This window comes from Asterias rubens, chromosome 7 (genome assembly GCF_902459465.1).
Source record: "Asterias rubens chromosome 7, eAstRub1.3, whole genome shotgun sequence".
Lineage (NCBI taxonomy): Eukaryota > Metazoa > Echinodermata > Asteroidea > Forcipulatida > Asteriidae > Asterias > Asterias rubens.
In genome coordinates this window covers 11,668,543-11,689,315 of record NC_047068.1, presented here as the reverse complement: position 1 = coordinate 11,689,315, position 20,773 = coordinate 11,668,543, and the positions used below count along the sequence as shown (strand labels likewise).

Sequence of the window (20,773 nt, the reverse complement as noted above, 5' to 3'; positions counted from 1 at the left end):
CCTTGACCTGACTCTCTCCCTGCTCGTTGTCCCCCCGTTGTACGACAGTGCTGAAAATCATGAAGACCATGAAAGGATTGCGAGAGCTTCTAGCCGTACTCATGGGGGCTATCCCACAGGTAACAAGAGGTCACCTTGGAGTTTGACCTTTCGCATGTTTCATCATCATCTACTTTTTATTCGCTGTTGATTCGTATTGCATTCGTTGTGCTTGATGTTATATAATTTGCATGGTTTTGTTTTGTTAAGGAAGTGTTGTATTCCAGTGGTTCTTTTTGACAGTGGCAAAGTAAAAACGTCATATCACATCTTAAAGGCAGTGGACACTATTGGTAATTGTCAAAGACTAGCCTTCACAGTTGGTGTATCTCAACATTATGCATAAAATAACAAACTTGTGAAAATTTGAGCTCAATTGGTCATCGAACTTGCGAGAAAATAATGGGGAAAAAAATACCCTTGTCATACGAAGTTGTGTGCTTTCAGATGCTTGATTTCGAGACCTCAAGTTCTAAATCTGAGGTCTCAAAATCTAATTTGTGGAAAATTACTTCTTTCTCAAAAACTATGGCACTTCAGAGGGAGCCGTTTCTCACAATGTTTTATACCATCAACCTCTCCCCATTACTTGTTACCATGTAAGGTTTTATGCTAATAATTATTTTGAGTAACTACCAATAGTGTTGTCCACTGCCTTTAAGTTTTGTATAACGTTATTCCTTGTCTTCTCTCAATTGGGTTCTTGGCTAGTTCAGGGATTACACTTTTCAGGGAGACCTTGGCTTCATAACCAGAATATATTAAACCAAATCAATTGAAATGGAATAAAATTAAATGAAACGTGTAACATCTGAGTGTCCGGCTCTACAACAAGGGAAAGCTCAGCCCCACATCAATTAACAAGTCCATTCAAATATTATTTTTGGCAGTAACCTCATGGTTTTGAGAAAGGTACAATTTACAAATTCAGGAATTTTGGCGTTCCTCAAATCTAATCCGAGCGAGAAAGTGACGTTTTTGAGTTGACACATTGGCTTTAATCAAAAACTCATTCATTTTGGCAAATTGTTGTTTATCCACAATACAAAGAGAGGTACAATGTACATACTTACGGTGCATTCGTTTAGCTTCCCAGGGTATACCCCGCGGTGCTCACTCGGGTGAGCCCCTGACAAGAGCTAATCGAACGACCACTCACCGCTCACGTAGTGAAGTCATGCACCTGGGACAAGCCCCAAAGTGACCCACTCCACAAGCAGGGCACTTGGGGCTGATTCGGGTGAGCCCCTGGAATGACGTCAAAGCTATTCGAACGTACTGGGGGCAGTCCACGGTCGGCTCAGGGAAGCTAAACGACAGACCCACTGTACACATTGTTGTTTTGGGTTATGGCAAAGGTTTTGAAACATCTGCACACAAAATGTTCATGAGATAAAACAAAACAGAAATTAATCTAAGAAGTAGAGTAGAGCCAGAGTCTTGATGGAATAATTTAATGGTACAATTGAAAAAGCCATTCAAATGTTATTTTGGGCAATAACCTTATGGTTTTTTTTAGCCCCCATTTGTGACAATTGAGAAAGCTACAAACGACAAAATCATGCCTTAAATTTTGTTTGACTTTGTTTGTTCAAACATTTAAAGCAAGACCAACCTCATTTAGCCAATGTTGATGTTTGTTGTTTGATAATTTTGTTGTTTTATTTCAGTTCCCCCCTTTCCACCCTACCCCAGCCAATAGATTGTCTCCATTCGAAACTTTGTCATAAATTTGCATGATTATAATTTAAATATGCATAATTATGGTTTGCATATGCATGAGCAGCTTGTTATCCGATTGGCTCCATCAATCACCCCCTGTGATCCCATTGGTCTGATGTTTGTGAATATATTATTTTAGCCGTCACAGATTGCATGATAATGGTTAATGGTGTTTTTTCCCCCCCCCCCCCTTCTATTGCACTTGTTTCCCCGTTGTCTTTCCAACGTACTTCCTGTGTGTGCAGTTCTCAAGTTGCTAAGGGTAGCTAGTGGAATTCGTGCTCTTTTGGATACTATATCCCAAGCCCTCCCTCAGGTAATCTTTGAATGTATGAATGTTTAAATGTTGTCAATTTAGAGGCCGCCAAACAAGTCAATAGACACTTTTCACAACGAGCAACGCGAGTCTCTTGTCCGCCATTTCATGTGTCAAAACATGCACAAAAGGAGGGACTCCCCAAAAATGAAAAAAAAGTAGAGACGTATTGTTTGGAGGTGCGAAACACCTGTACCATCCTTCTGTCCACGTTTTGACACACGAAATGGCTGACAGTAGACGCACATGTATGTGCGCTGCAGGTCTATATAGATCCCTTGCGTAACATGAAGCACTACAGGGACGCTGAGGTCATGCGCACATTTTTATGCACAAAGATAAGCTTTCCTTCGATGATTTATCCATTTTTGCCCCAGTGAGGGCGCTTTTAAGCAAATGAATGGATATATTGACAAACTAGATTGGGGTTGGTTCAAATTGTAGTTGTATTGGGAATTGTATTGTTTTGAACATCTAAAAGAGTTCATATATCACAAAATTTAACCAAATTTTAATTTAGAATATGCAATCCTATTCAATAATTTACCACAAAATTCCTGCTCCCAATAGATCATTATTAAACAAGATAAAGGATCCCAGAACTTACAAATTGTCAAATTAGTGCTTTGGAGGTTTACTGAGTTATGTTTTATATATCAATATAAACCACAAGGGGAAACTGACTGGGTAAACTATGTTTTATATGTGAGAAAAAAAGTAGTCCAAAAGCTGATTGAGTACATTTGGTTTGGATTATTATGATTGTTGACATTTATTTGATTGAGTAGATTAATGACAATTGTTTTATTGACCCTAGGTGGGCAACCTGGGTCTTCTCTTCTTTCTACTCTTCTTCATATTTGCTGCTCTTGGAGTGGAGCTATTCGGGCGTCTCGGTAAGTGAATCTGCCGTCGGTTTCACCAAACTCTTCCTTACTTAGGATTAATCAAGAACTTAGGACAAGTTAAGTACCGTATCCATAGACGTTGGGACGCATTGAACCCATTCTAAGTTGGGACGCATTTAACCCATTCTAAGTTGGGACGCATTGAACCCATTCTAAGTTGGGACGAGTTACTCACTCTAAAGCACCCCCATTAAATTAAGCATTTAATTGTCTCTTTGGTTCAAAATCTACCTTGGTCAAAGTTTCGAAACTTACTGCGAGTGCTTGGTTAAAAATATTTGTTATTTAAACTGTATTTCTTGGAACCTAATTTTGATTTCAGACTGCACAATCGACAATCCATGCCAAGGTCTTGGAAGACATGCCTCCTTCAAGAACTTCTTTATTGCTTTCCTGACTCTCTTCAGAATAGCAACGGCGGATAACTGGAACGGAATCATGAAGGTAGCAAATACCCAAAATACCACTTCACTTTTTCCAGAACTTTTGCTTAAAATACGTTAATTTCACATTAACCCAAATCTCTGAATCCCGTTTCATTGTGAGACCCTGGAACCCAATAGACCGATCCATTAGGCTCCGCCCACGACGCACGTGTGCGCAAGAACACGTGAGCCTCTCCAATGCCTTTCTGCACAACTCTGCCGCGCGCGTCAAGCATACGCGCACGCATGTTGGACTTGATTTGTCTGACCTTTGTTGCATTGTGATTAGTCAATACGCAATGGGAGGGAGCTTAATGGATCGGTCAATTCCCCCAGGCCAATGATGCTGACCCTCAGACTCAAAATTGTGGAAATTGTAGATGCACATTTTGCAGAGGTGCATTCCCCATTGTGCAAGTGGTTAATTATTTCTCCCGTCGATCTCATCTAACACTTCCTAACTTAGGATTAATCTTAGGACTTAAGTTCTAAGGACTTAAGTTAAGTTCCGTAACCATAGACGTTAGGCAGATTGAATTCAAACTCTGGTGTTTCTGATCAGCAGAGTGTGGGTTCGAATCCCCAGCCTTGACACTGTGTCCTTAAGCAAGACACTTAATCATTGCTTAGTCCTTCGGATGGGACGTAGAGCTGTTGGTCCCATGTGTTGTGTAACGCATGTAAAAGAACCCAGTGCGCTTATCGAAAAGAGAAGGGGTTTGCCCCGGTGTTCCTGGCTGTGGCTGCTGAATGCGCCGTAGCACCTTGTAAACTCTTATACAAGGTGCTTAATAATTGGGTCTCAGAATTAATCACTGTAATAACCTATCTTTCTGAAAGTTTGTATATACTCAGCGCCTTGAGTATCTTGTTTGGTAGATACATGTGCTATATAAGACTTCGATATTATTATTATTATTGTTGTTATTATTATTTCATTTTATCACAGCATGCAAAAGAAAGATCTCATTTTCCTTTGTGCCGGTAACTCCTCGAGCCGGGCTACGTCCCGTAGCCTTAGATCTCAAGGGTCTTTCTCAGGATCCTCGCTGTTCCCAAAAGCGCTGCCTTCTGTAATAGATCTAACCCCTTGACCTAACTTGAGATTGGATTAATCCTAGGGTTTCATGAAATCGGCTGCTGGTGTTTTAGTAAAAATATTTGTTTTGATTCTTTCAGGATACACTAAGAAGAGATAAATGCAACAGCGGCCCAAACTGTGTCTACAACTGCTGCGCCAGTGCCATCCTCGCCCCAATCTACTTCGTCTGCTTTGTGCTCATGGCTCAGTTTGTCCTCGTTAATGTGGTCGTTGCTGTCTTGATGAAGCATCTTGAAGAATCTCACAAGATGGAGCAAGATGAGGAAGACGACAGGCTAGCCCTGGAGGAGGAGTTTCGTTTGGCTGAGAAAGGGGAGGCAGAGAGGAAAGAGGAGGAAGAAAGTCGTCAGCAGAGAGGAGAGGAACCGGCGAATAGCTCAGATGATAATGTGAGTTGAGCATCTAAGATAGGAGGATGCAGCATTACTAACAAAGTCTTATAATGCATCTTGCCTCATCACCTCAATACTAATCTACACATATTGGGTAAACAGAAATGAGAATTATTGCATTTTTAAAACAAGTCCATTCATGCACCAGCAAAACAAAAATCGCATCCTACTAGAGTCGATGATGGGCTGGCTAGTAGTGCTTAAAGCTCGCTGCTGCTCACTACTGTAGCCCTAGATTCATTTCCAGCTAGGGCCATTTGTGAGTAGAGTTGTGCAATGTTTTTTTTTTACAGGGTTTTTCTTGGTCCCTTTGGTGTTCCTCCTTACCGGTAGATGGCTCAATGTCAAGTTAGTGTTACCCATGGGTAATTTTTATTGAGCTTGTTGAACTGTATCACATGGATCTTCTAGTTTCAAGGAGTGGCCAACGCAGTTTTTTTTAGCATGAAAGTAGTGTCACTATCATTTCTAAAATAATCTGTGGCCCCCGGTTCGAATCCTTCCTCAGACTGGAGCCTTGCATGTGGCTTAGGCTTAGTCCTTACCTAAAAATGTGTGGTTGACAAATTTCGGGTAAATACTTTACTGCAAAAAACTTCTTTCTCGAATACTACGTTACTTCAGAGGGAGCCATTTCTCACAATGTTTTAACCTATCATCAGCTCCCCATTGCTTGTTACCAAGTAAGTTTTTATGCAGTCATTTTTAGTCATTACCAACTGTGTTCAGTGCCTTTAAGTTAAAAGAAAATAATAGATCAAGCACATTAATTAGGCTGAAAATCTCTGGGTGCTTTTAAGTATTTACTTCTCCAGTGAATTTTGCCCATTGGGCAATAACGAAATCCTACAAATCAATCATGTCTGTAAAATCAACCTGTTAAAGATAAGATGAGTTGATTTTAGAATTTGTGCTGCTGAGCATCACATTAAAAAAAAAAAATGAGATTCGGATTTTAAACCTTGTCTCACACAGGTTTGTGGAAAACTAGTATGTTATGCCAGTAACTGAACTTTTCCAACAGCAATTCAGGCTATATTTTACACTTTCATAACGACAAACTTAATGATGAAAATAATCTGGGAAAAACCCACGTATATGAACTTTTGTATTGTACAACTTAGAGACAACAACAATGTTTTTTCCTTCTACATGCAACATGATCTACTAATCAATGGCTGCTCATCCAAATAAAACAAAAGCATTGGTTAGAATTAAAACTACTATTAATTTTATTTAACAGAACTATAAAAATAATTCTGTTGTGTCTTTTGGGGGCCAATTTTTCAGTTTATTTTTAACACCAACGCCACGTTGCCTTTTGCCTTGATTTATTATTATGGGTATCATTAAAGGCAGTGGACACTATTGGTTATTTACTCAAAATAATTATTAGCGTAAAACCCTATGGGGAGCTGTTGATAGTATAAAACATTGTGAGAAACGGCTCCCTCTGAAGTAACGTAGTTTTGAGAAAGAAGTAATTTTCCACGAATTTGATTTCACAATTTAAGCACTACTTTTTGTGAAATCGGCTGCTGCGGTCTCGGTTTTTTGTTTTTCTAAACCACATACTTCAGAAGACTTTGGCTTTTCAAATCTTCGCCTTAAATGTTAGCAGGTACATAGAAAGAGAATAAATAGTCTTGTAGAAATATTGCTGGTATAAATAAATTTCACTTCTAAGCTACAAGACTTTACTCAAGTCTAATGGAAAAACTTTTGAAATTCAAACCCTGTCTGAAATAGTTTCACCTCACCTTCTGCCTGTTGACTCCCGTTGTTTAATATTGACTCTCATTGTCTTTCTTTGACTGCTGTTGTCTTTCATTGACTCTTGACTCTTATTGCTTTTAATGGCACTACCTGTCATTTAAAGGAACTTTACAGAATTGGTTTTTGCTAACAAAACTGTTGCTGGCAGTGTAAGCACTTTATGTAATCCACCATATACATAAACTGACAAACCTGTAGAAGTTCGAGATCGATCGGCCATCTGAGTCACGAGTGATTAGAGAAAAACCGATTACAAATATCGCATTGCCAAAATCTAAATGAATAACACGCTCACTGAGCGATTATCTCCACACACGAAGTTAGATTATTTATTTCTCATCAAATATGACATTTTAGACAGAAATATTTTAAAGGATGTTTTCAACTATCATCATCATTAGATCGTGTAAGTTTCATGTAAATCTGTGATCTTCACGATTTTTGTTTCTTACCAATTCTGTAACGTTCCTTTAACAATTAATTTTATTATGTTTGACATAATCTTTGTTTCTTTCTGTCTTCGTAGCATTTTGTTTATCTTTCATGCATTGTAGTGCTGCAGATTTCATGCATGCCTCACATTCATTTCATAGTTTAAGAAGAAGAAAAAACAGTTAACAGTCATTTAATTTTCTAAAACCAAAATTCAAAATTTCTTTTGTTTAATGCATATCAGAAAACTATGTGATTTTGTTTTTCTGAAATATGTTTAACCATATAATATGATTTTGATATGTATAATATATGCTGTTTTGATGATACTTGATGTTTTTTGATAAACTGCATATATCACATCTTTTAACTCCAGTACGTCAAGATCAGAAAACAAACTAAATAAATATTTAAAAGTGTTTATTCAGAACCTTTTTAAAGAGCTTGAAGTAAAGATTAGCAATTTAACTATGGATACACACTCCATTGTTTTCTTAGCATGTATACACAACACGACCCAATCTCACTCCTTGCTGTGACTATTATGGACCAAGCATGGAGCATTGAGGAACCTTTTGAAGCCCAGCACTGACATATGCCTTTTTTCTTGTTTGTTCTTTCTTTTTCTCTCCTTCTCTCTTCTATTTTTGCTGTTTGTTGCGTTCGTTGTCGTCGTAGGATCCAGAGACTCCGTTCACGCCACTGCTTAAGGTACCTATTGACTCTTGTAGGCCGAGTAAACAAACTATCAATTGGTTCTTTTATCTCATCGATAAATCTGTTATCTCGTGACTAAAAAACATTTGAGTTCAGAAGTGCACAGCCACATAAATGGGTACCTTTTCTTTGTCGTCTTCCATGTTGTGAACAACAGTTTGAAAACCACTGATGGAGCAGAACATCTTAATGTTATTTATATATCCACAATCGCTTTGTCAATGATGACAAAAAAAGTTCTTGAGTTTGTGGAATACAAGATCTGCAAAGAGTTACTGAATATTTATCTGTTGTTCATTCGGTGTCTTTGTAACAAAAAGTGTACTCATGATTTTGGCTGTGCAAACTGAAGATTTATGTCGCTATTTTTACCACCATCAATCCAGCTTTATTTTACTTTTCTTCTTATTGTTTAGCGTAAGAAAAAAAAAGTAGTTCAGGAAATTTGAAGGCAAAAAAAATAGCCAGGCGGAGAATTGAAGAAGATGCCAACCAATTCTTGTTTTTTACATGGCGTATAGGATCACTCTACTTTAGTTCATCACTATTATACGTTGCTGACTTAGTTCACAGTAAAGCACCATTGTCACGCACCCATTTTTGTTTATGATTTGTTGCAAATCAGTTATTTCATTAACTGCCAACCAAAACATTCACAGATGAGCTCATCTGTTTGATTCTGTTCGGTAAGTCCATTATTCAAGTTTTTGGTATTTGTTTTTAACAAGAAGTGTTCAAAGTTTTTAGACGCCATTTGTAATTTTTCCAGAACTAGTCAATTTGGCAGGTAAGTTAAACAAAACCAGTCATGGTGCTCTTCTTAAAACGCTTTGCCGTCCGTCCAGGCATTGCTAAATCTTTTTGAAGTCTTTACATTCAGTAAGATATTGAACTAGCCTTGAAGCTTTATCTTTCAAGCTGAATTGTTCTGATTTGTCTTGTTTCTCGATGTCAAGGCATTGCTAAATGTTTTTGAAGTCTTTATACATTCAGTAAGATGTTGAACTACCCTTGAAGCTTTGCTAAAGTTGTCTGCTTCGTGTAAATATCAAAGTATACTCTATCTCAATATATTGCCATTTGCACAATTGTAGTGTCAAGGTTGAAACCCAGACATATTTTGCATTTTAACATTCTAGGTTTTTTTCTGATTTAGGGTTCTTCATGTCAATCAGACTTAGGAGGCTATAAAATGTGGGGTTTTTTTCAGCAAGTTTTTTTTTCACTGAGGCCATGCTTTGCTTTCATTCCATCCTCATGATCTGTTGTCATACTTGAGCAAAAACTTCTATCTTCTCAATCATTTATAAACTCCCCTTTTGACACATTGTCCCTTACCCCCCTTTGCCTTTTTGTTTAAAGTTCCAACGAGTACAGATTCATACATCTTCCAAGACATATTTTCCCTTTTGTTTTAAGTCTTCTGCATGAATAAAAACAAAACAAAATACACCCCAACACACACACTGTGTTGCATTCACTCTGTGGACATTCCTTCCCTCTGTACACTGAAGGAAAATCCAATTCTGCAACACTGAAAAAAAAAAACCATGTGGACAGATGTAAATCCACATAGTGTTCCCAAAACTCTGCATCACAAGGACTTCTTTTGTTCTCAGGCCCACACCTTGTATGTACAGTGTAATGCTTATACCAATGCACACACAGCTCTGAGTTAATTGCTGACACTGTGTGGACATTTCTTTGTTCTGTACGCTGAAGGAAAATCCTATTCTGCAACAAACACTATGTGGACGTATGTAAGTCCACATAGTGTTGTAACACTCTGTGTAATGTGGATGTCTTTTGTTCTCAGGATGCTTTTACCAACGCACACATAGCTCTGTGTTGTTGTAACTACATGTATGTGGTTCATTTCACGGAAAATCCTATTTTATAGAACACTGTAAAAAGTACTGTGTGTTGACGTGTGTAAATCCCTACACTGTGGACTTCTTTGGTTCTCAGGTCCACACACTTAGTATGTAACACTTACGCACACTCATCAGACTTCTCTTTTTCTCCCGTTTGGACTTTGAATGACAGCAAAGTTGTCAAACCATCACACAATTTGTATAAGTCCGTAGAGTTGGCGATAGACAAGCTCAATTCCAATCCTTTTTTAAAGGATTCCTTTACATTGTTAAGACGTTAACGTCAACGACAACAGCTCCCAGTTTGACACTGTTTGTGTGTTTTCATTTCACTTCTCCACTTAGCCTCTTCATTCCTCTGACATCGTTGTAAGTGTGCCACCATCTCAGGATGCTGCCACGGTAATGGAAGACATCAGTCTTATGCATGCCCCCAAAATATAGGCCTTCCTTTTCTTATCCATCTTTCAAGCTAATTGTTTTTGATTTTGGCTTGTTTCTCGATGTCAAGGGACATTTTTTATACTCTATGACTTTACCATGTCTATGTTTTGCATCCACTGTAAGTGGAGTGGAAATTTGACGTTTAATAAATTAAAACTTTTCGAAGCACTGTGGGTGATGAACCATGACAGTGACTACATAAAGGGAAGGTCTGTAAGACATTTGATGGAATGACCAAGATATGTGCATGCTCCTGACTCCATTTTCAAGCCTTTTGATCAATGTGTGGCATAATAACATTAAAGGCTACTTCAAAGTATGAGATTTGTGAGGATGCTAGGTCGCAGGAAGAACTGCTAGATGAATTCATGCATGCTCAGAATAAGGCAGTGCCTATATCAAGCGACTTTGGCTCTGGCTATGGCACTTGGCTGCAATAACAAACTAAAGAAAAGGCCTTTTGTGATTAATAATAATTATAATAATTGTGGCTTCTTATATAGAGCACATGTCCGTCACCAAGTGACGCTCCTGGCGCTGTAACATACAGTATTTCCTGCCAGATGTGGGACTACGTTTGAATTATGAGACTTCATTCTCATAGCACCATGTAATGCTTTATACGGGTGCTGTGGCACAATTTGTCGCAATTCAGCCGCAGCCGCTGCTGATAGTAACAATCCAGACACCACCTTTTGTAAACACTGGAAAATTATGACTGATGCCATCTGGGCCCAATGTCATAAAGCATGTAAGCACAAAAACTTGCTACTCACAACAAAATATTGCTAAGCACAAACTGGTTACCAGCCAAAAGTTCATAGTATACTTTGTTGTGACTGGTACATGCCCCACCCATTTTTTTGCTTAGCATTGAAATTTGCTAAGCAGTATTTTCTGTGGCTTAACAGCTTTATGAAATTAGATCCAGGGATCTCATCTTCATCCATTTGATGTTTGGGACAGTTTCTTTATGGCTAGCATTATTTCTACTTAAACCTTAGTATAATTTATGCCTGTCCAGAAGCCATAGAAGTTGTCATAATCATGCAGTCTCATTCGCAAAACCATCAGTTCTTGAAAACCGTACTGCATGCCTCGTTTTAGAAAGGGCAAGGCCACCAAGGCATGTTCTCCTCGGTAAAGGGCACCCTGTGAGGAAAGAGTAAATTCTACTGTAGCAATTCAAGAGCACCAAGGCAATAACCTGGGGGCATAGAGGCAACCGCCTTTATTGCTTCCATGAAATATCGGGCCTGAACTTTTAAGTCAGAAAGGATGTATTTTGTGTCAAACAAAGAAACATCTTATAATTTGATTTGACCACTTTTTCTACACATCTAGCTTTCCTTTTAATATTTATATTTCCCAATATTTCAACATATATCAACCATACAATATATCTTTAAAAAAAACATGTAATCCAGGCATGTGTAAATTAATCAATTTACTTCATGTTTAATGAGTGCATGACTGTCCCCCAATTTTGGTGTGCATGCCGCTTTGACTTTATTTAGTTAAAGGAACACGATGCCTTAGATCGATCGAGTTGGTCTTTGAAAAGCGTTTGTAACCGTTTGTTATAAAATGCATATGGTTAGAAAGATGTTTAAAAAGTATAATACAATGATCCATCGAATTTGCCTCCAAATTGGATGGTTTTACTTTGCCAACTAACATGGTCGGCAATTTATGGGAGTCAAAAATTTGACTCCCATACATGGCTGATCTGGTTTGTCAACGAGGTAAAAGGAAAACCACGCAATTTTGAGTGATACTTGTGTGGATCATTATATTTTACTTTTAATATATCTTTCGAATCATATGTGTTTTATAATAAACGGTTACAAACGCTTTTCAAAGACCAACTCGACCGATCCAGGGCAACGTGTTTCTTTTAAACCTTTTTGAAAAATTGAGGCAAAAAAAGGTGGGTCAATATTCAGTCTTTTTCTCAAAGTTACTGAGCTCTCTGGAATCAACACATCACTTTTCATTTTGAAAAATAATTAAGGATTTTGTTTTTTTCTCACAAAAACAAAACAAACTAGACATGATTGCATTTGTGCACAAATGCAGAGCTGTTTCGTTAAGAAAATTTTCAATTTTTGTCCACTTAATTTGAAATTCTCTTTGCATAAAAGTAGTTATGACCAATCCAGCCTATTAAAAAAATAATGATTTGGATTATACCATGTTCGGATAGCATTTTATGATTTAAAGGTGCAAAAATGGAAAAAATCATAAAAAATCATTTGATGACGTCATCATGACGTCATTTCACATTTGTAAAGAACTTGTCAATATCCAACAACTTACCAAGTTTCAACATGATCGCATAATCACTTAGGGAGTTATATTAGTTCAAAAAGTGCACCTTTAAGGCCGCGTCACGTGACCCCCGATGACGTCATTGATCTGAAACTTCACACATATGATGGCTGCCTGACAGTTAACGTGTGTGTAAAATTTGAAGTGACTACAAAAAACTTCACCACACACATCTTCAAAAAGTCCATTTTGACGAGTTTTCAACCTGCCGCTAGAGGGCGCTGTTGCAATTTGTGACGTCATCAATATTTTTTTTGAACTGCCCACCCTTGCTAGACACTTACGTCCTTGGAAAGCAACTTCATAACTTTTACCACTTTTGAGTTACAGGGCACTTCCGTTTTTTGCCCAATTCAACCGGAAGTAGAGGTCATGTGAGGTCACGCACACGAAACAAAATGAAGACCTAATTTATCCCTACCACATCCCGCAAACAGAAACCTACGGTCTCGTTTGGCTGATTTGATATAGATTTTCAAACATTTAACATAAAACACCTTTAAGATGACGTCACGTGACCAGTGATGACGTCATCATGACATCCTTGCTTTAGGATCATTAATGCACCATAACCTTCAATCCCTGAAAGTTTCATTGCAATTGCTCTTTGGGAACTATGCAAAAAATTGCGAGTACTGAAACAGACAAATAAAAAAAAAAATTAAAGGTGCAAAAATAGAAAAAATCTTAAAAAATCTTGTGATGACGTCAACATGACGTCATTTCACGATTCACGAGAACCTGCCAATATCTAACAATCTACAAAGTTTCAACAAAATGGCGTCATTACTTCGAGAGTTATACGACTTCAAAAAGTGCCCCTTTAAGGCCGCGTCACGTGATCCCCGATGACGTCATTGATCTGAAACTTCACACATATGATGGCTGCCTGACAGTTAACGTGTGTGTAAAATTTGAAGTTATTACAAAAAACTTCACCACACACATCTTCAAAAAGTCCATTTTGACGAGTTTTCAACCTGCCGCTAGAGGGCGCTGTTGCAATTTGTGACGTCATCAATATTTTTTTTGAACTGCCCACCCTTGCTAGACACTTACGTCCTTGGAAAGCAACTTCATAACTTTTACCACTTTTGAGTTACAGGGCACTTCCGTTTTTTGCCGGTTTCAACCGGAAGTAGAGGTCATGTGAGGTCACGCACACAAAACAAAATGAAGACCTAATTTATCCCTACCACATCCCGCAAACAGAAACCTACGGTCTCGTTTGGCTGATTTGATATAGATTTTCAAACATTTAACAAAAAACACCTTTAAGATGACGTCACGTGACCAGTGATGAGGTCATCATGACATCCTTGCTTTAGGATCATTAATGCACCATAACCTTCAATCCCTGAAAGTTTCATTGCAATTGCTCTTTGGGAACTATGCAAAAAATTGCGAGTACTGAAACAGACAAATAAAAAAATTAAAAAAAAAAAAAATAATAAAAAAAACTTTAACAAAAACAAGAGCTGTTTCGCTGCGCTTCGCTACGAAACAGCTAAAAAAACTTTAACAAAAACAAGAGCTGTTTCGCTGCGCTTCGCTACGAAACAGCTAATTAAAGGTGCAAAAATAGAAAAAATCTTAAAAAATCTTGTGATGACGTCAACATGACGTCATTTCACGATTCACGAGAACCTGCCAATATCTAACAATCTACAAAGTTTCAACAAAATGGCGTCATTACTTCGAGAGTTATACGACTTCAAAAAGTGCCCCTTTATGGCCGCGTCACGTGATCCCCGATGACGTCATTGATCTGAAACTTCACACATATGATGGCTGCCTGACAGTTAACGTGTGTGTAAAATTTGAAGTTATTACAAAAAACTTCACCACACACATCTTCAAAAAGTCCATTTTGACGAGTTTTCAACCTGCCGCTAGAGGGCGCTGTTGCAATTTGTGACGTCATCAATATTTTTTTTGAACTGCCCACCCTTGCTAGACACTTACGTCCTTGGAAAGCAACTTCATAACTTTTACCACTTTTGAGTTACAGGGCACTTCCGTTTTTTGCCGGTTTCAACCGGAAGTAGAGGTCATTTGAGGTCACGCACACAAAACAAAATGAAGACCTAATTTATCCCTACCACATCCCGCAAACAGAAACCTACGGTCTCGTTTGGCTGATTTGATATAGATTTTCAAACATTTAACAAAAAACACCTTTAAGATGACGTCACGTGACCAGTGATGAGGTCATCATGACATCCTTGCTTTAGGATCATTAATGCACCATAACCTTCAATCCCTGAAAGTTTCTTTGCAATTGCTCTTTGGGAACTATGCAAAAAATTGCGAGTACTGAAACAGACAAATAAAAAAAAAAAAAAAAAAAAAAATAATAAAAAAAACTTTAACAAAAACAAGAGCTGTTTCGCTGCGCTTCGCTACGAAACAGCTAAAAAAACTTTAACAAAAACAAGAGCTGTTTCGCTGCTGTTTCGCTGCGCTTCGCTACGAAACAGCTAAAAAAACTTTAACAAAAACAAGAGCTGTTTCGCTGCGCTTCGCTACGAAACAGCTAATTAAATTCCTTCTTTATACATAATAATAAACCTATTGACCCAATACACCTGACGTCATCTTCACAACAATCTGTCATGGATCATTTTGTTTTCAACATAATGCTGTTTGGGGTTTTTTCGGCCTAAAGATACAATAAAAGTCACATGTGAAAGTTTCAACCGAATACAGTGTCTACTTGCAGAGAATAAAACTGTCGCAGTAATTTCACAAGAACATTGAATTTATCAAAAGGGGGGTAAAATGATTTATGCATGAAATGTTTCTAAGATTCAAAATGTTTTGGGGTTAAAAGGAATCCAAACCCTATTATTTCACACAGAATCCCTTTTTTTATGTTTTAAACTGCTGCAGTGATTCCCACCAAGCTAGTTTTTATAATAATTTATTTTTGGAGTACTAACCAATCAATGACCCTACCTTTATAAGTAGATTTAGTTAGGGGCATCTTGTGATTGTTGTGTGGTTCTATATGACCAAGTCTCACAACTTTTTTTTTTGTGGGATGGTCTATCAAAACAACACTAGTTAGCCCCTTTGCATGGTCTCAATAGACCGTATTGAATATGACGCCACGCGGCTCAAATATCTGACCTACAAGATGGCGTCTGTGCGTGTGCGTGCGTGTGTGTGTGCGCATGTGCCGTAGAAATCAAACCGGGAATGTTGCGTGCTGCTTGCTTCGATGATGTATGCGTTTGGACGCGCATACGGTTTGCCCAACAAGATGGCGTCTTTTCATGGCAAAAAGGGGTTATTCAATACGGTCTATTTAGTATTGGTGCTCCTTATTTGAGGTCATCCAGGGAAATCTGCCCACTAGAGATTCTGTCCCTGATATGGGCAATTTACGTGGGCTTAAGGAGGATGATTTAAGAGGAAGAAGTCTGTACTCAGTTCGCCGCTCCTTACACAGGTCCTTAAATCTTTTCAAAAGACGACTGGGTGGGGCATGCTTGAGCAGGGCACGCTTGAGTGGGGCATGCTTGGGTGGGGCATGCTTGAGTGGGGCATGCTTGGGTGGGGTATCGTCAAAGATCATCACAAGATTGGATGACAATTTAACCTGCTTCATTTGGGATTTGTGTTACTCTAAGGCCGGGATACAGTTTCAGCGTTTGTTGGATACATTGCAAATCACTTTTAAAGGAAGCAAGTCTCAACTTGCAGTAATTGACTAGTGTCATGTAGTACAAACTTTCTATTGGTACTAAAGTACACCAAGCCTCTGCAATGATTTCATAAATAAATGCTTGCCAGAAAAATCGACCATCAAATAATGCACAAGCCAATATTAATCCGCTAGGACTTTTTTTTACCTAAAGTATTTGCTTAGTTTTATGTTTTTCATTATCAGTTTTAACCGAAAGGTTAGTTACTTTACAGCTTGAGTGTGCCTGTCTTTCAGAATGGCATGACTTATTTAAACACCATTCTTTTAATTTGCATGAATTAAAGTAACTAATTCACCAGAGTGACTAACTAGGTGATAATTATTATCTCATGATTATATAGCTTTGTTTGTTTGGACTCGTGGGTCGTAGACAAGGACTTGATGCTCCCAAACGATGGGGACGCATGGCATATTAAGACTACAGACCCCTTGCACAGGCAACGCATCTACATGCGCCATCCTGTCCGCCATTTCCAGAGTAAATTTGGGTGTCAAAAACGTGCATAAAGGAATTAACTTCACAAAAAGGTGGAAATAGTTTATGCGCATTGTTCGAGGTGTGTTTCGCGTTGTTCAATGGGCCTATAATGTTTGTTTTTGAGAATTTTTTGTAGTGAGTTCTGAAAGATTTACATTTTAATTGAGTTCCAAAAAACCTGCAAAGTTCTTGATTTGCTTTCCCAGGTTGAGAGAGAGACGGATCGTCCTGATGGAGGTAAACTCTTGAATCCACCAACGTCTCTTCAACTGTACGGAGCCCCTGATGGCAAAGGTTCCTCTGCCCCTGATGTCGTCTGTGCTGAGGATCAGTCAGAGACTGGAGGTAAAGACTACACTTTCTGTCTTTAGGTCTGGAATTTTATGGGTCTACTTATACCCCTGAAATCTGCGCTTACGATCACCATTCTCTGCTTAGGCCTATCCGAAACGCGACTTCGCCCACAGATACGGTTACTCACGCGCCTGCCTGGTCTACTGGCAGACACGCTGATCCAGCTGCACCTTAAGCCAAAGTCGCTGATTCAGACACACCCTTACTGTGCAAACGCCAAATTTCTGTGCTAGCTGTGTAAGCGAATAATGCCTTTAACGTGGAGAACACACGCACATAAGCCAAATTCCCTGCTTGACGCAAGAGCAAACTTCCCTTAAGTGCCGATTCTTTGCTTGCTGGTAAGTACAGCCATGGAATTGGGCCCTGATGTTGTTTTGTTGTTTTGTCTGTTTGGAATGTCTTTGACACAGTTAGTCCATGCACTGTGGATGCCATAAACAGTCTAATTTCAAGCACTGGGTTTGATGAGTTTTGTTTGGTGCCAATAAATCAAGGACTTTGTCCAACAATCAGGGAGATATTTAGAATTAAATTTCACCATAGTAAGGAATTTTTTTTCCATAATCAGGGAGACTCAAATTTATTCATCAGAACATGGAAAGATTGTTTATTACGAGTATGCCATTGCAACATTTGAGGGTGGCACGGTCGGCTTGTGCGTAAAGCACTCGCCTCTCACCAAGGTGACCCCGGTTCGATTCCCGGCCAGGGCCATATGTGAGTCGAGTTGTGCATTGGTTCTCTGCTGTGCCACAAGGGTTTTCCAGACTATCCGGTTTTCCTCCCTCTGGAAAAATCAAACATTTTCGTTCTTGGCTGTGCTCCGTGGTCATAATGGGTTGATGTGGCTGGCAGCTAAATCTGCCCTTGCATGCCTGCTTCTCAAACACGTTGTAGCCGCGTCCTTCGCAATTCAGCTCTTAGCTGCGAGTAAGGATGATTAGCCCCCCAAATTATTACAACTAATGACCTTATAGCACTGAGCAATGATCAGAGGGGGTGCCCAAGTGTGAAGACATCGTAAACATTAGGTCTATTTATATAGCTTGTGAATATCTAATCAGGCCTGTATGTGTCATTTTTGAAAAGGCAAGCGGTACCAAAGCATTTTCTCCTTGAAGGGAACCCTGTGAGGAAATTGTCCTTGTAGCATGTCCAGGGCACCAAGGCAAAGAGCAGGGACATGGGGGCAATAGTTTCAGACCTGTTGTATGATTCTCCAGAGGACAATCAGAGCAAACTGATCGAATCGTCAAGTTGAAACCAACAGTTCTTTTCAGAAACACCCCAACTCATATACAGATTATGATTACATGGTGTTACCGCAAACCTTTACTATATCATATTTCCACCGTGCAAAGTTTCAAATCCAAGTTATATGATTATAATTAACATAATTTTGTTTGCATAATTTTCAATAGGAGCACCACATCCAAGTACACCTAGCAGGGAGAGGCAACATCAAGTATCATGTCTGGTACCTCACATTCATCTACCATCTTCAGACAACGACCGATCATCTTCATCCTCATCTTTATCTCATCACCTTATGGGTGCCGAGACGCAAAGATTGAGCCAAGATTCCGACCATGGAAACAATAACCACAGTCCAGCCTCGAGGAGCTCCTTGTCGACAAACTCCCCCGTGGCTAGATCAGACAGCGACCAAGACAGGACAGGTCTGAGCAGTAAAGACGCTGCTCAACATCTTAATCCACTCTCGGGTGTGGCACACCCCGACCGAGATCCCAACACTGACCCTTTATCTAAAAGTGGTGAAACAGACGCAAACCCCCGACTCGAGGAGCTACCAATGCAGCAGTGGCCGCGGAAAAATAGCGGATCCTCAACAAACGGTGGAAACAAACAATTACATGATGAGTCCGTGAGGCAAAAGTCTAGGGATTTGGACCCAAACAGTAAGGTTCGTCAGCACCCGAGGGTACGAAGGGGAGCCCGAGCAACCCCAACAAGCAACCCCAATAACCTCACATCAGGGGGTGCAGTCCCCAATAAGACTCATCGTAGGACATCAAAGGGCAGTGTGGCAAACAGTTCTAGCGATAGTGATAGTAATTCTCCTCCGAATCGGAAAAGAACTCGCAGGAGACAGCGTCATTCACCGAGTAAGACACCACCCCTGAAGTTGGAGGACAACACTTCATTATCCAGCAGCAGGGAACCATCTGTTAGCAGTGAAATCCCCGACACACAAGTTGAATCTGCCAAGCGAGATTCAAGGGAGGGGCGGAAATCGACCGACAGCTCAGAGAAAACCAAGAGTGGAAAAGGACCAGATGAACTGGTATGACAGTTGGTGGTCTCTGGCATTTTTTATATAAACTAAATCGGGATGTAAAGATACCTGTTTCAAACAACACCGTGATAACCGGAATAATACTACTACAAAAATAGCTGATGAGAACGTAATGTATAATGTGTGGTAAATATTTTTCACATAAAATAAAAAAAGTAAGACAAGTGGACTAGTTAACCAAAGACTAGAAAAGAAATAAAAAGTGGTGTATTGTGGACATGATCCAGTTTCCCCCCAAGTGCATGATATTTTCTAAGTGGGGCATGTCGTATGCATTTTACTTTCGTTTGTATGCTCACACAAGTGTTCCTTTAATATCAGCATTATGCATTCCCACATGTCTCCAAAACTCACTGTTTATAATCCATTTTGTATATAGGACAACGCAGAAATGATTCTTGGGGACTGTACACATTGTTTGCTTGCAATAAGTTGTCAAAAAAGTTTGGTATAAAACGGACAATTATAAAGCACTACTATCCTTTCCTGCCCCCCCCCCTAATGTCTGCCATGTTTCCCCACCCCCACACCCCCCCCCCCCCCTCCAGAATATATGTATATGTACAAATCATGCATATATAATCGATAATAATTTTTTACACTGATGTACATTATGTTGCTCTCAAAAGACAAGATTTCTTTGTAAAATTCAAAACTGATTTGCAGTTGTTAAACAATGGAGAACACCTAGTGATATGACTTACGTAAAGGCCATGTACAGTTTCGGTGAAGTATATTTTGTATTTTTTGAATGTCTGATATTTTTGGATACGTAATTATTTTCAGTTGTAACAAATGAATGATACATGTGTTTGGTTTTTAATGTCAAAAGCGGATACAAAAAACAAACCACTGTACGGTCTCACATAAAGTCATGCACACCGCACTGTTTGGACCCACACAAGTATAAATTCATTTTGTGACTATTTGTGATTTACTTTTAAACGTTCACAACGAAATCAACACTAGCATGGCTGATCAAAGTTAATACATTTTGTAAAATCTCTTAAAGTCATTCATGTAAACTTGAAATTGTGCCACAAACTGAAAAAAATGCTTGGTCTGATGTTTTAGTCACAGATCACAATCCCTCTTTTTATGATATAGTTTTAAACTTTCAATAATTACTGTTTCTGGCCCGAAATTTCAGCTCTATCAGTGTCTTTCTCAAAAGACTTTGCTAGGGTCGAAGCTTCATCACAAAAACAACTTGTTGCATTTGTTTTAATAGGTCCAATTGGTTGGTAAGCGGTTTGATTCTCTTTTCTCAGCTACCATTTAAAGCGTCACCAAGAAATGATTTAAACATCAGTGTTTAGAACTGAAGGAAGATCACCCTCAAATCCCCACATCCACAAAAAAGAAACACTTCTCTGCTGCCTTTGCTTCCAGGTTTATTCAGGCTTGCGAGCTACAGTGATTAGTTCACTT

At 39.0% G+C, this 20,773-nt stretch overlaps 1 protein-coding gene across 11 annotated transcripts in view; it reads left to right on the top strand.

Annotated features, from left to right (window-relative positions):
• The window catches only part of LOC117293140 (voltage-dependent T-type calcium channel subunit alpha-1H-like), a 107,349-nt gene extending 86,863 nt beyond the window's left edge, over positions 1–20,486 (top strand). For 7 of the 11 annotated variants that reach the window (XM_033775368.1, XM_033775375.1, XM_033775367.1 and 4 more), the window contains 8 exons: positions 49–119; positions 2,895–2,973; positions 3,308–3,429; positions 4,590–4,901; positions 7,791–7,823; positions 10,049–10,105; positions 16,875–17,013; positions 18,447–20,486. In XM_033775368.1, the coding sequence (XP_033631259.1) occupies positions 49–119; positions 2,895–2,973; positions 3,308–3,429; positions 4,590–4,901; positions 7,791–7,823; positions 10,049–10,105; positions 16,875–17,013; positions 18,447–19,336 (1,703 nt within the window). In that variant the 3' untranslated portion in view covers positions 19,337–20,486. Of the gene's footprint in view, positions 1–48; positions 120–2,006; positions 2,078–2,894; positions 2,974–3,307; positions 3,430–4,589; positions 4,902–7,790; positions 7,824–10,048; positions 10,106–16,874; positions 17,014–18,446 lie in introns of all 11 variants that reach the window. The other 4 variants (XM_033775373.1, XM_033775366.1, XM_033775372.1 and 1 more) reach the window with 3 other exon arrangements.
• The last annotated feature ends 287 nt before the right edge of the window (positions 20,487–20,773 follow it).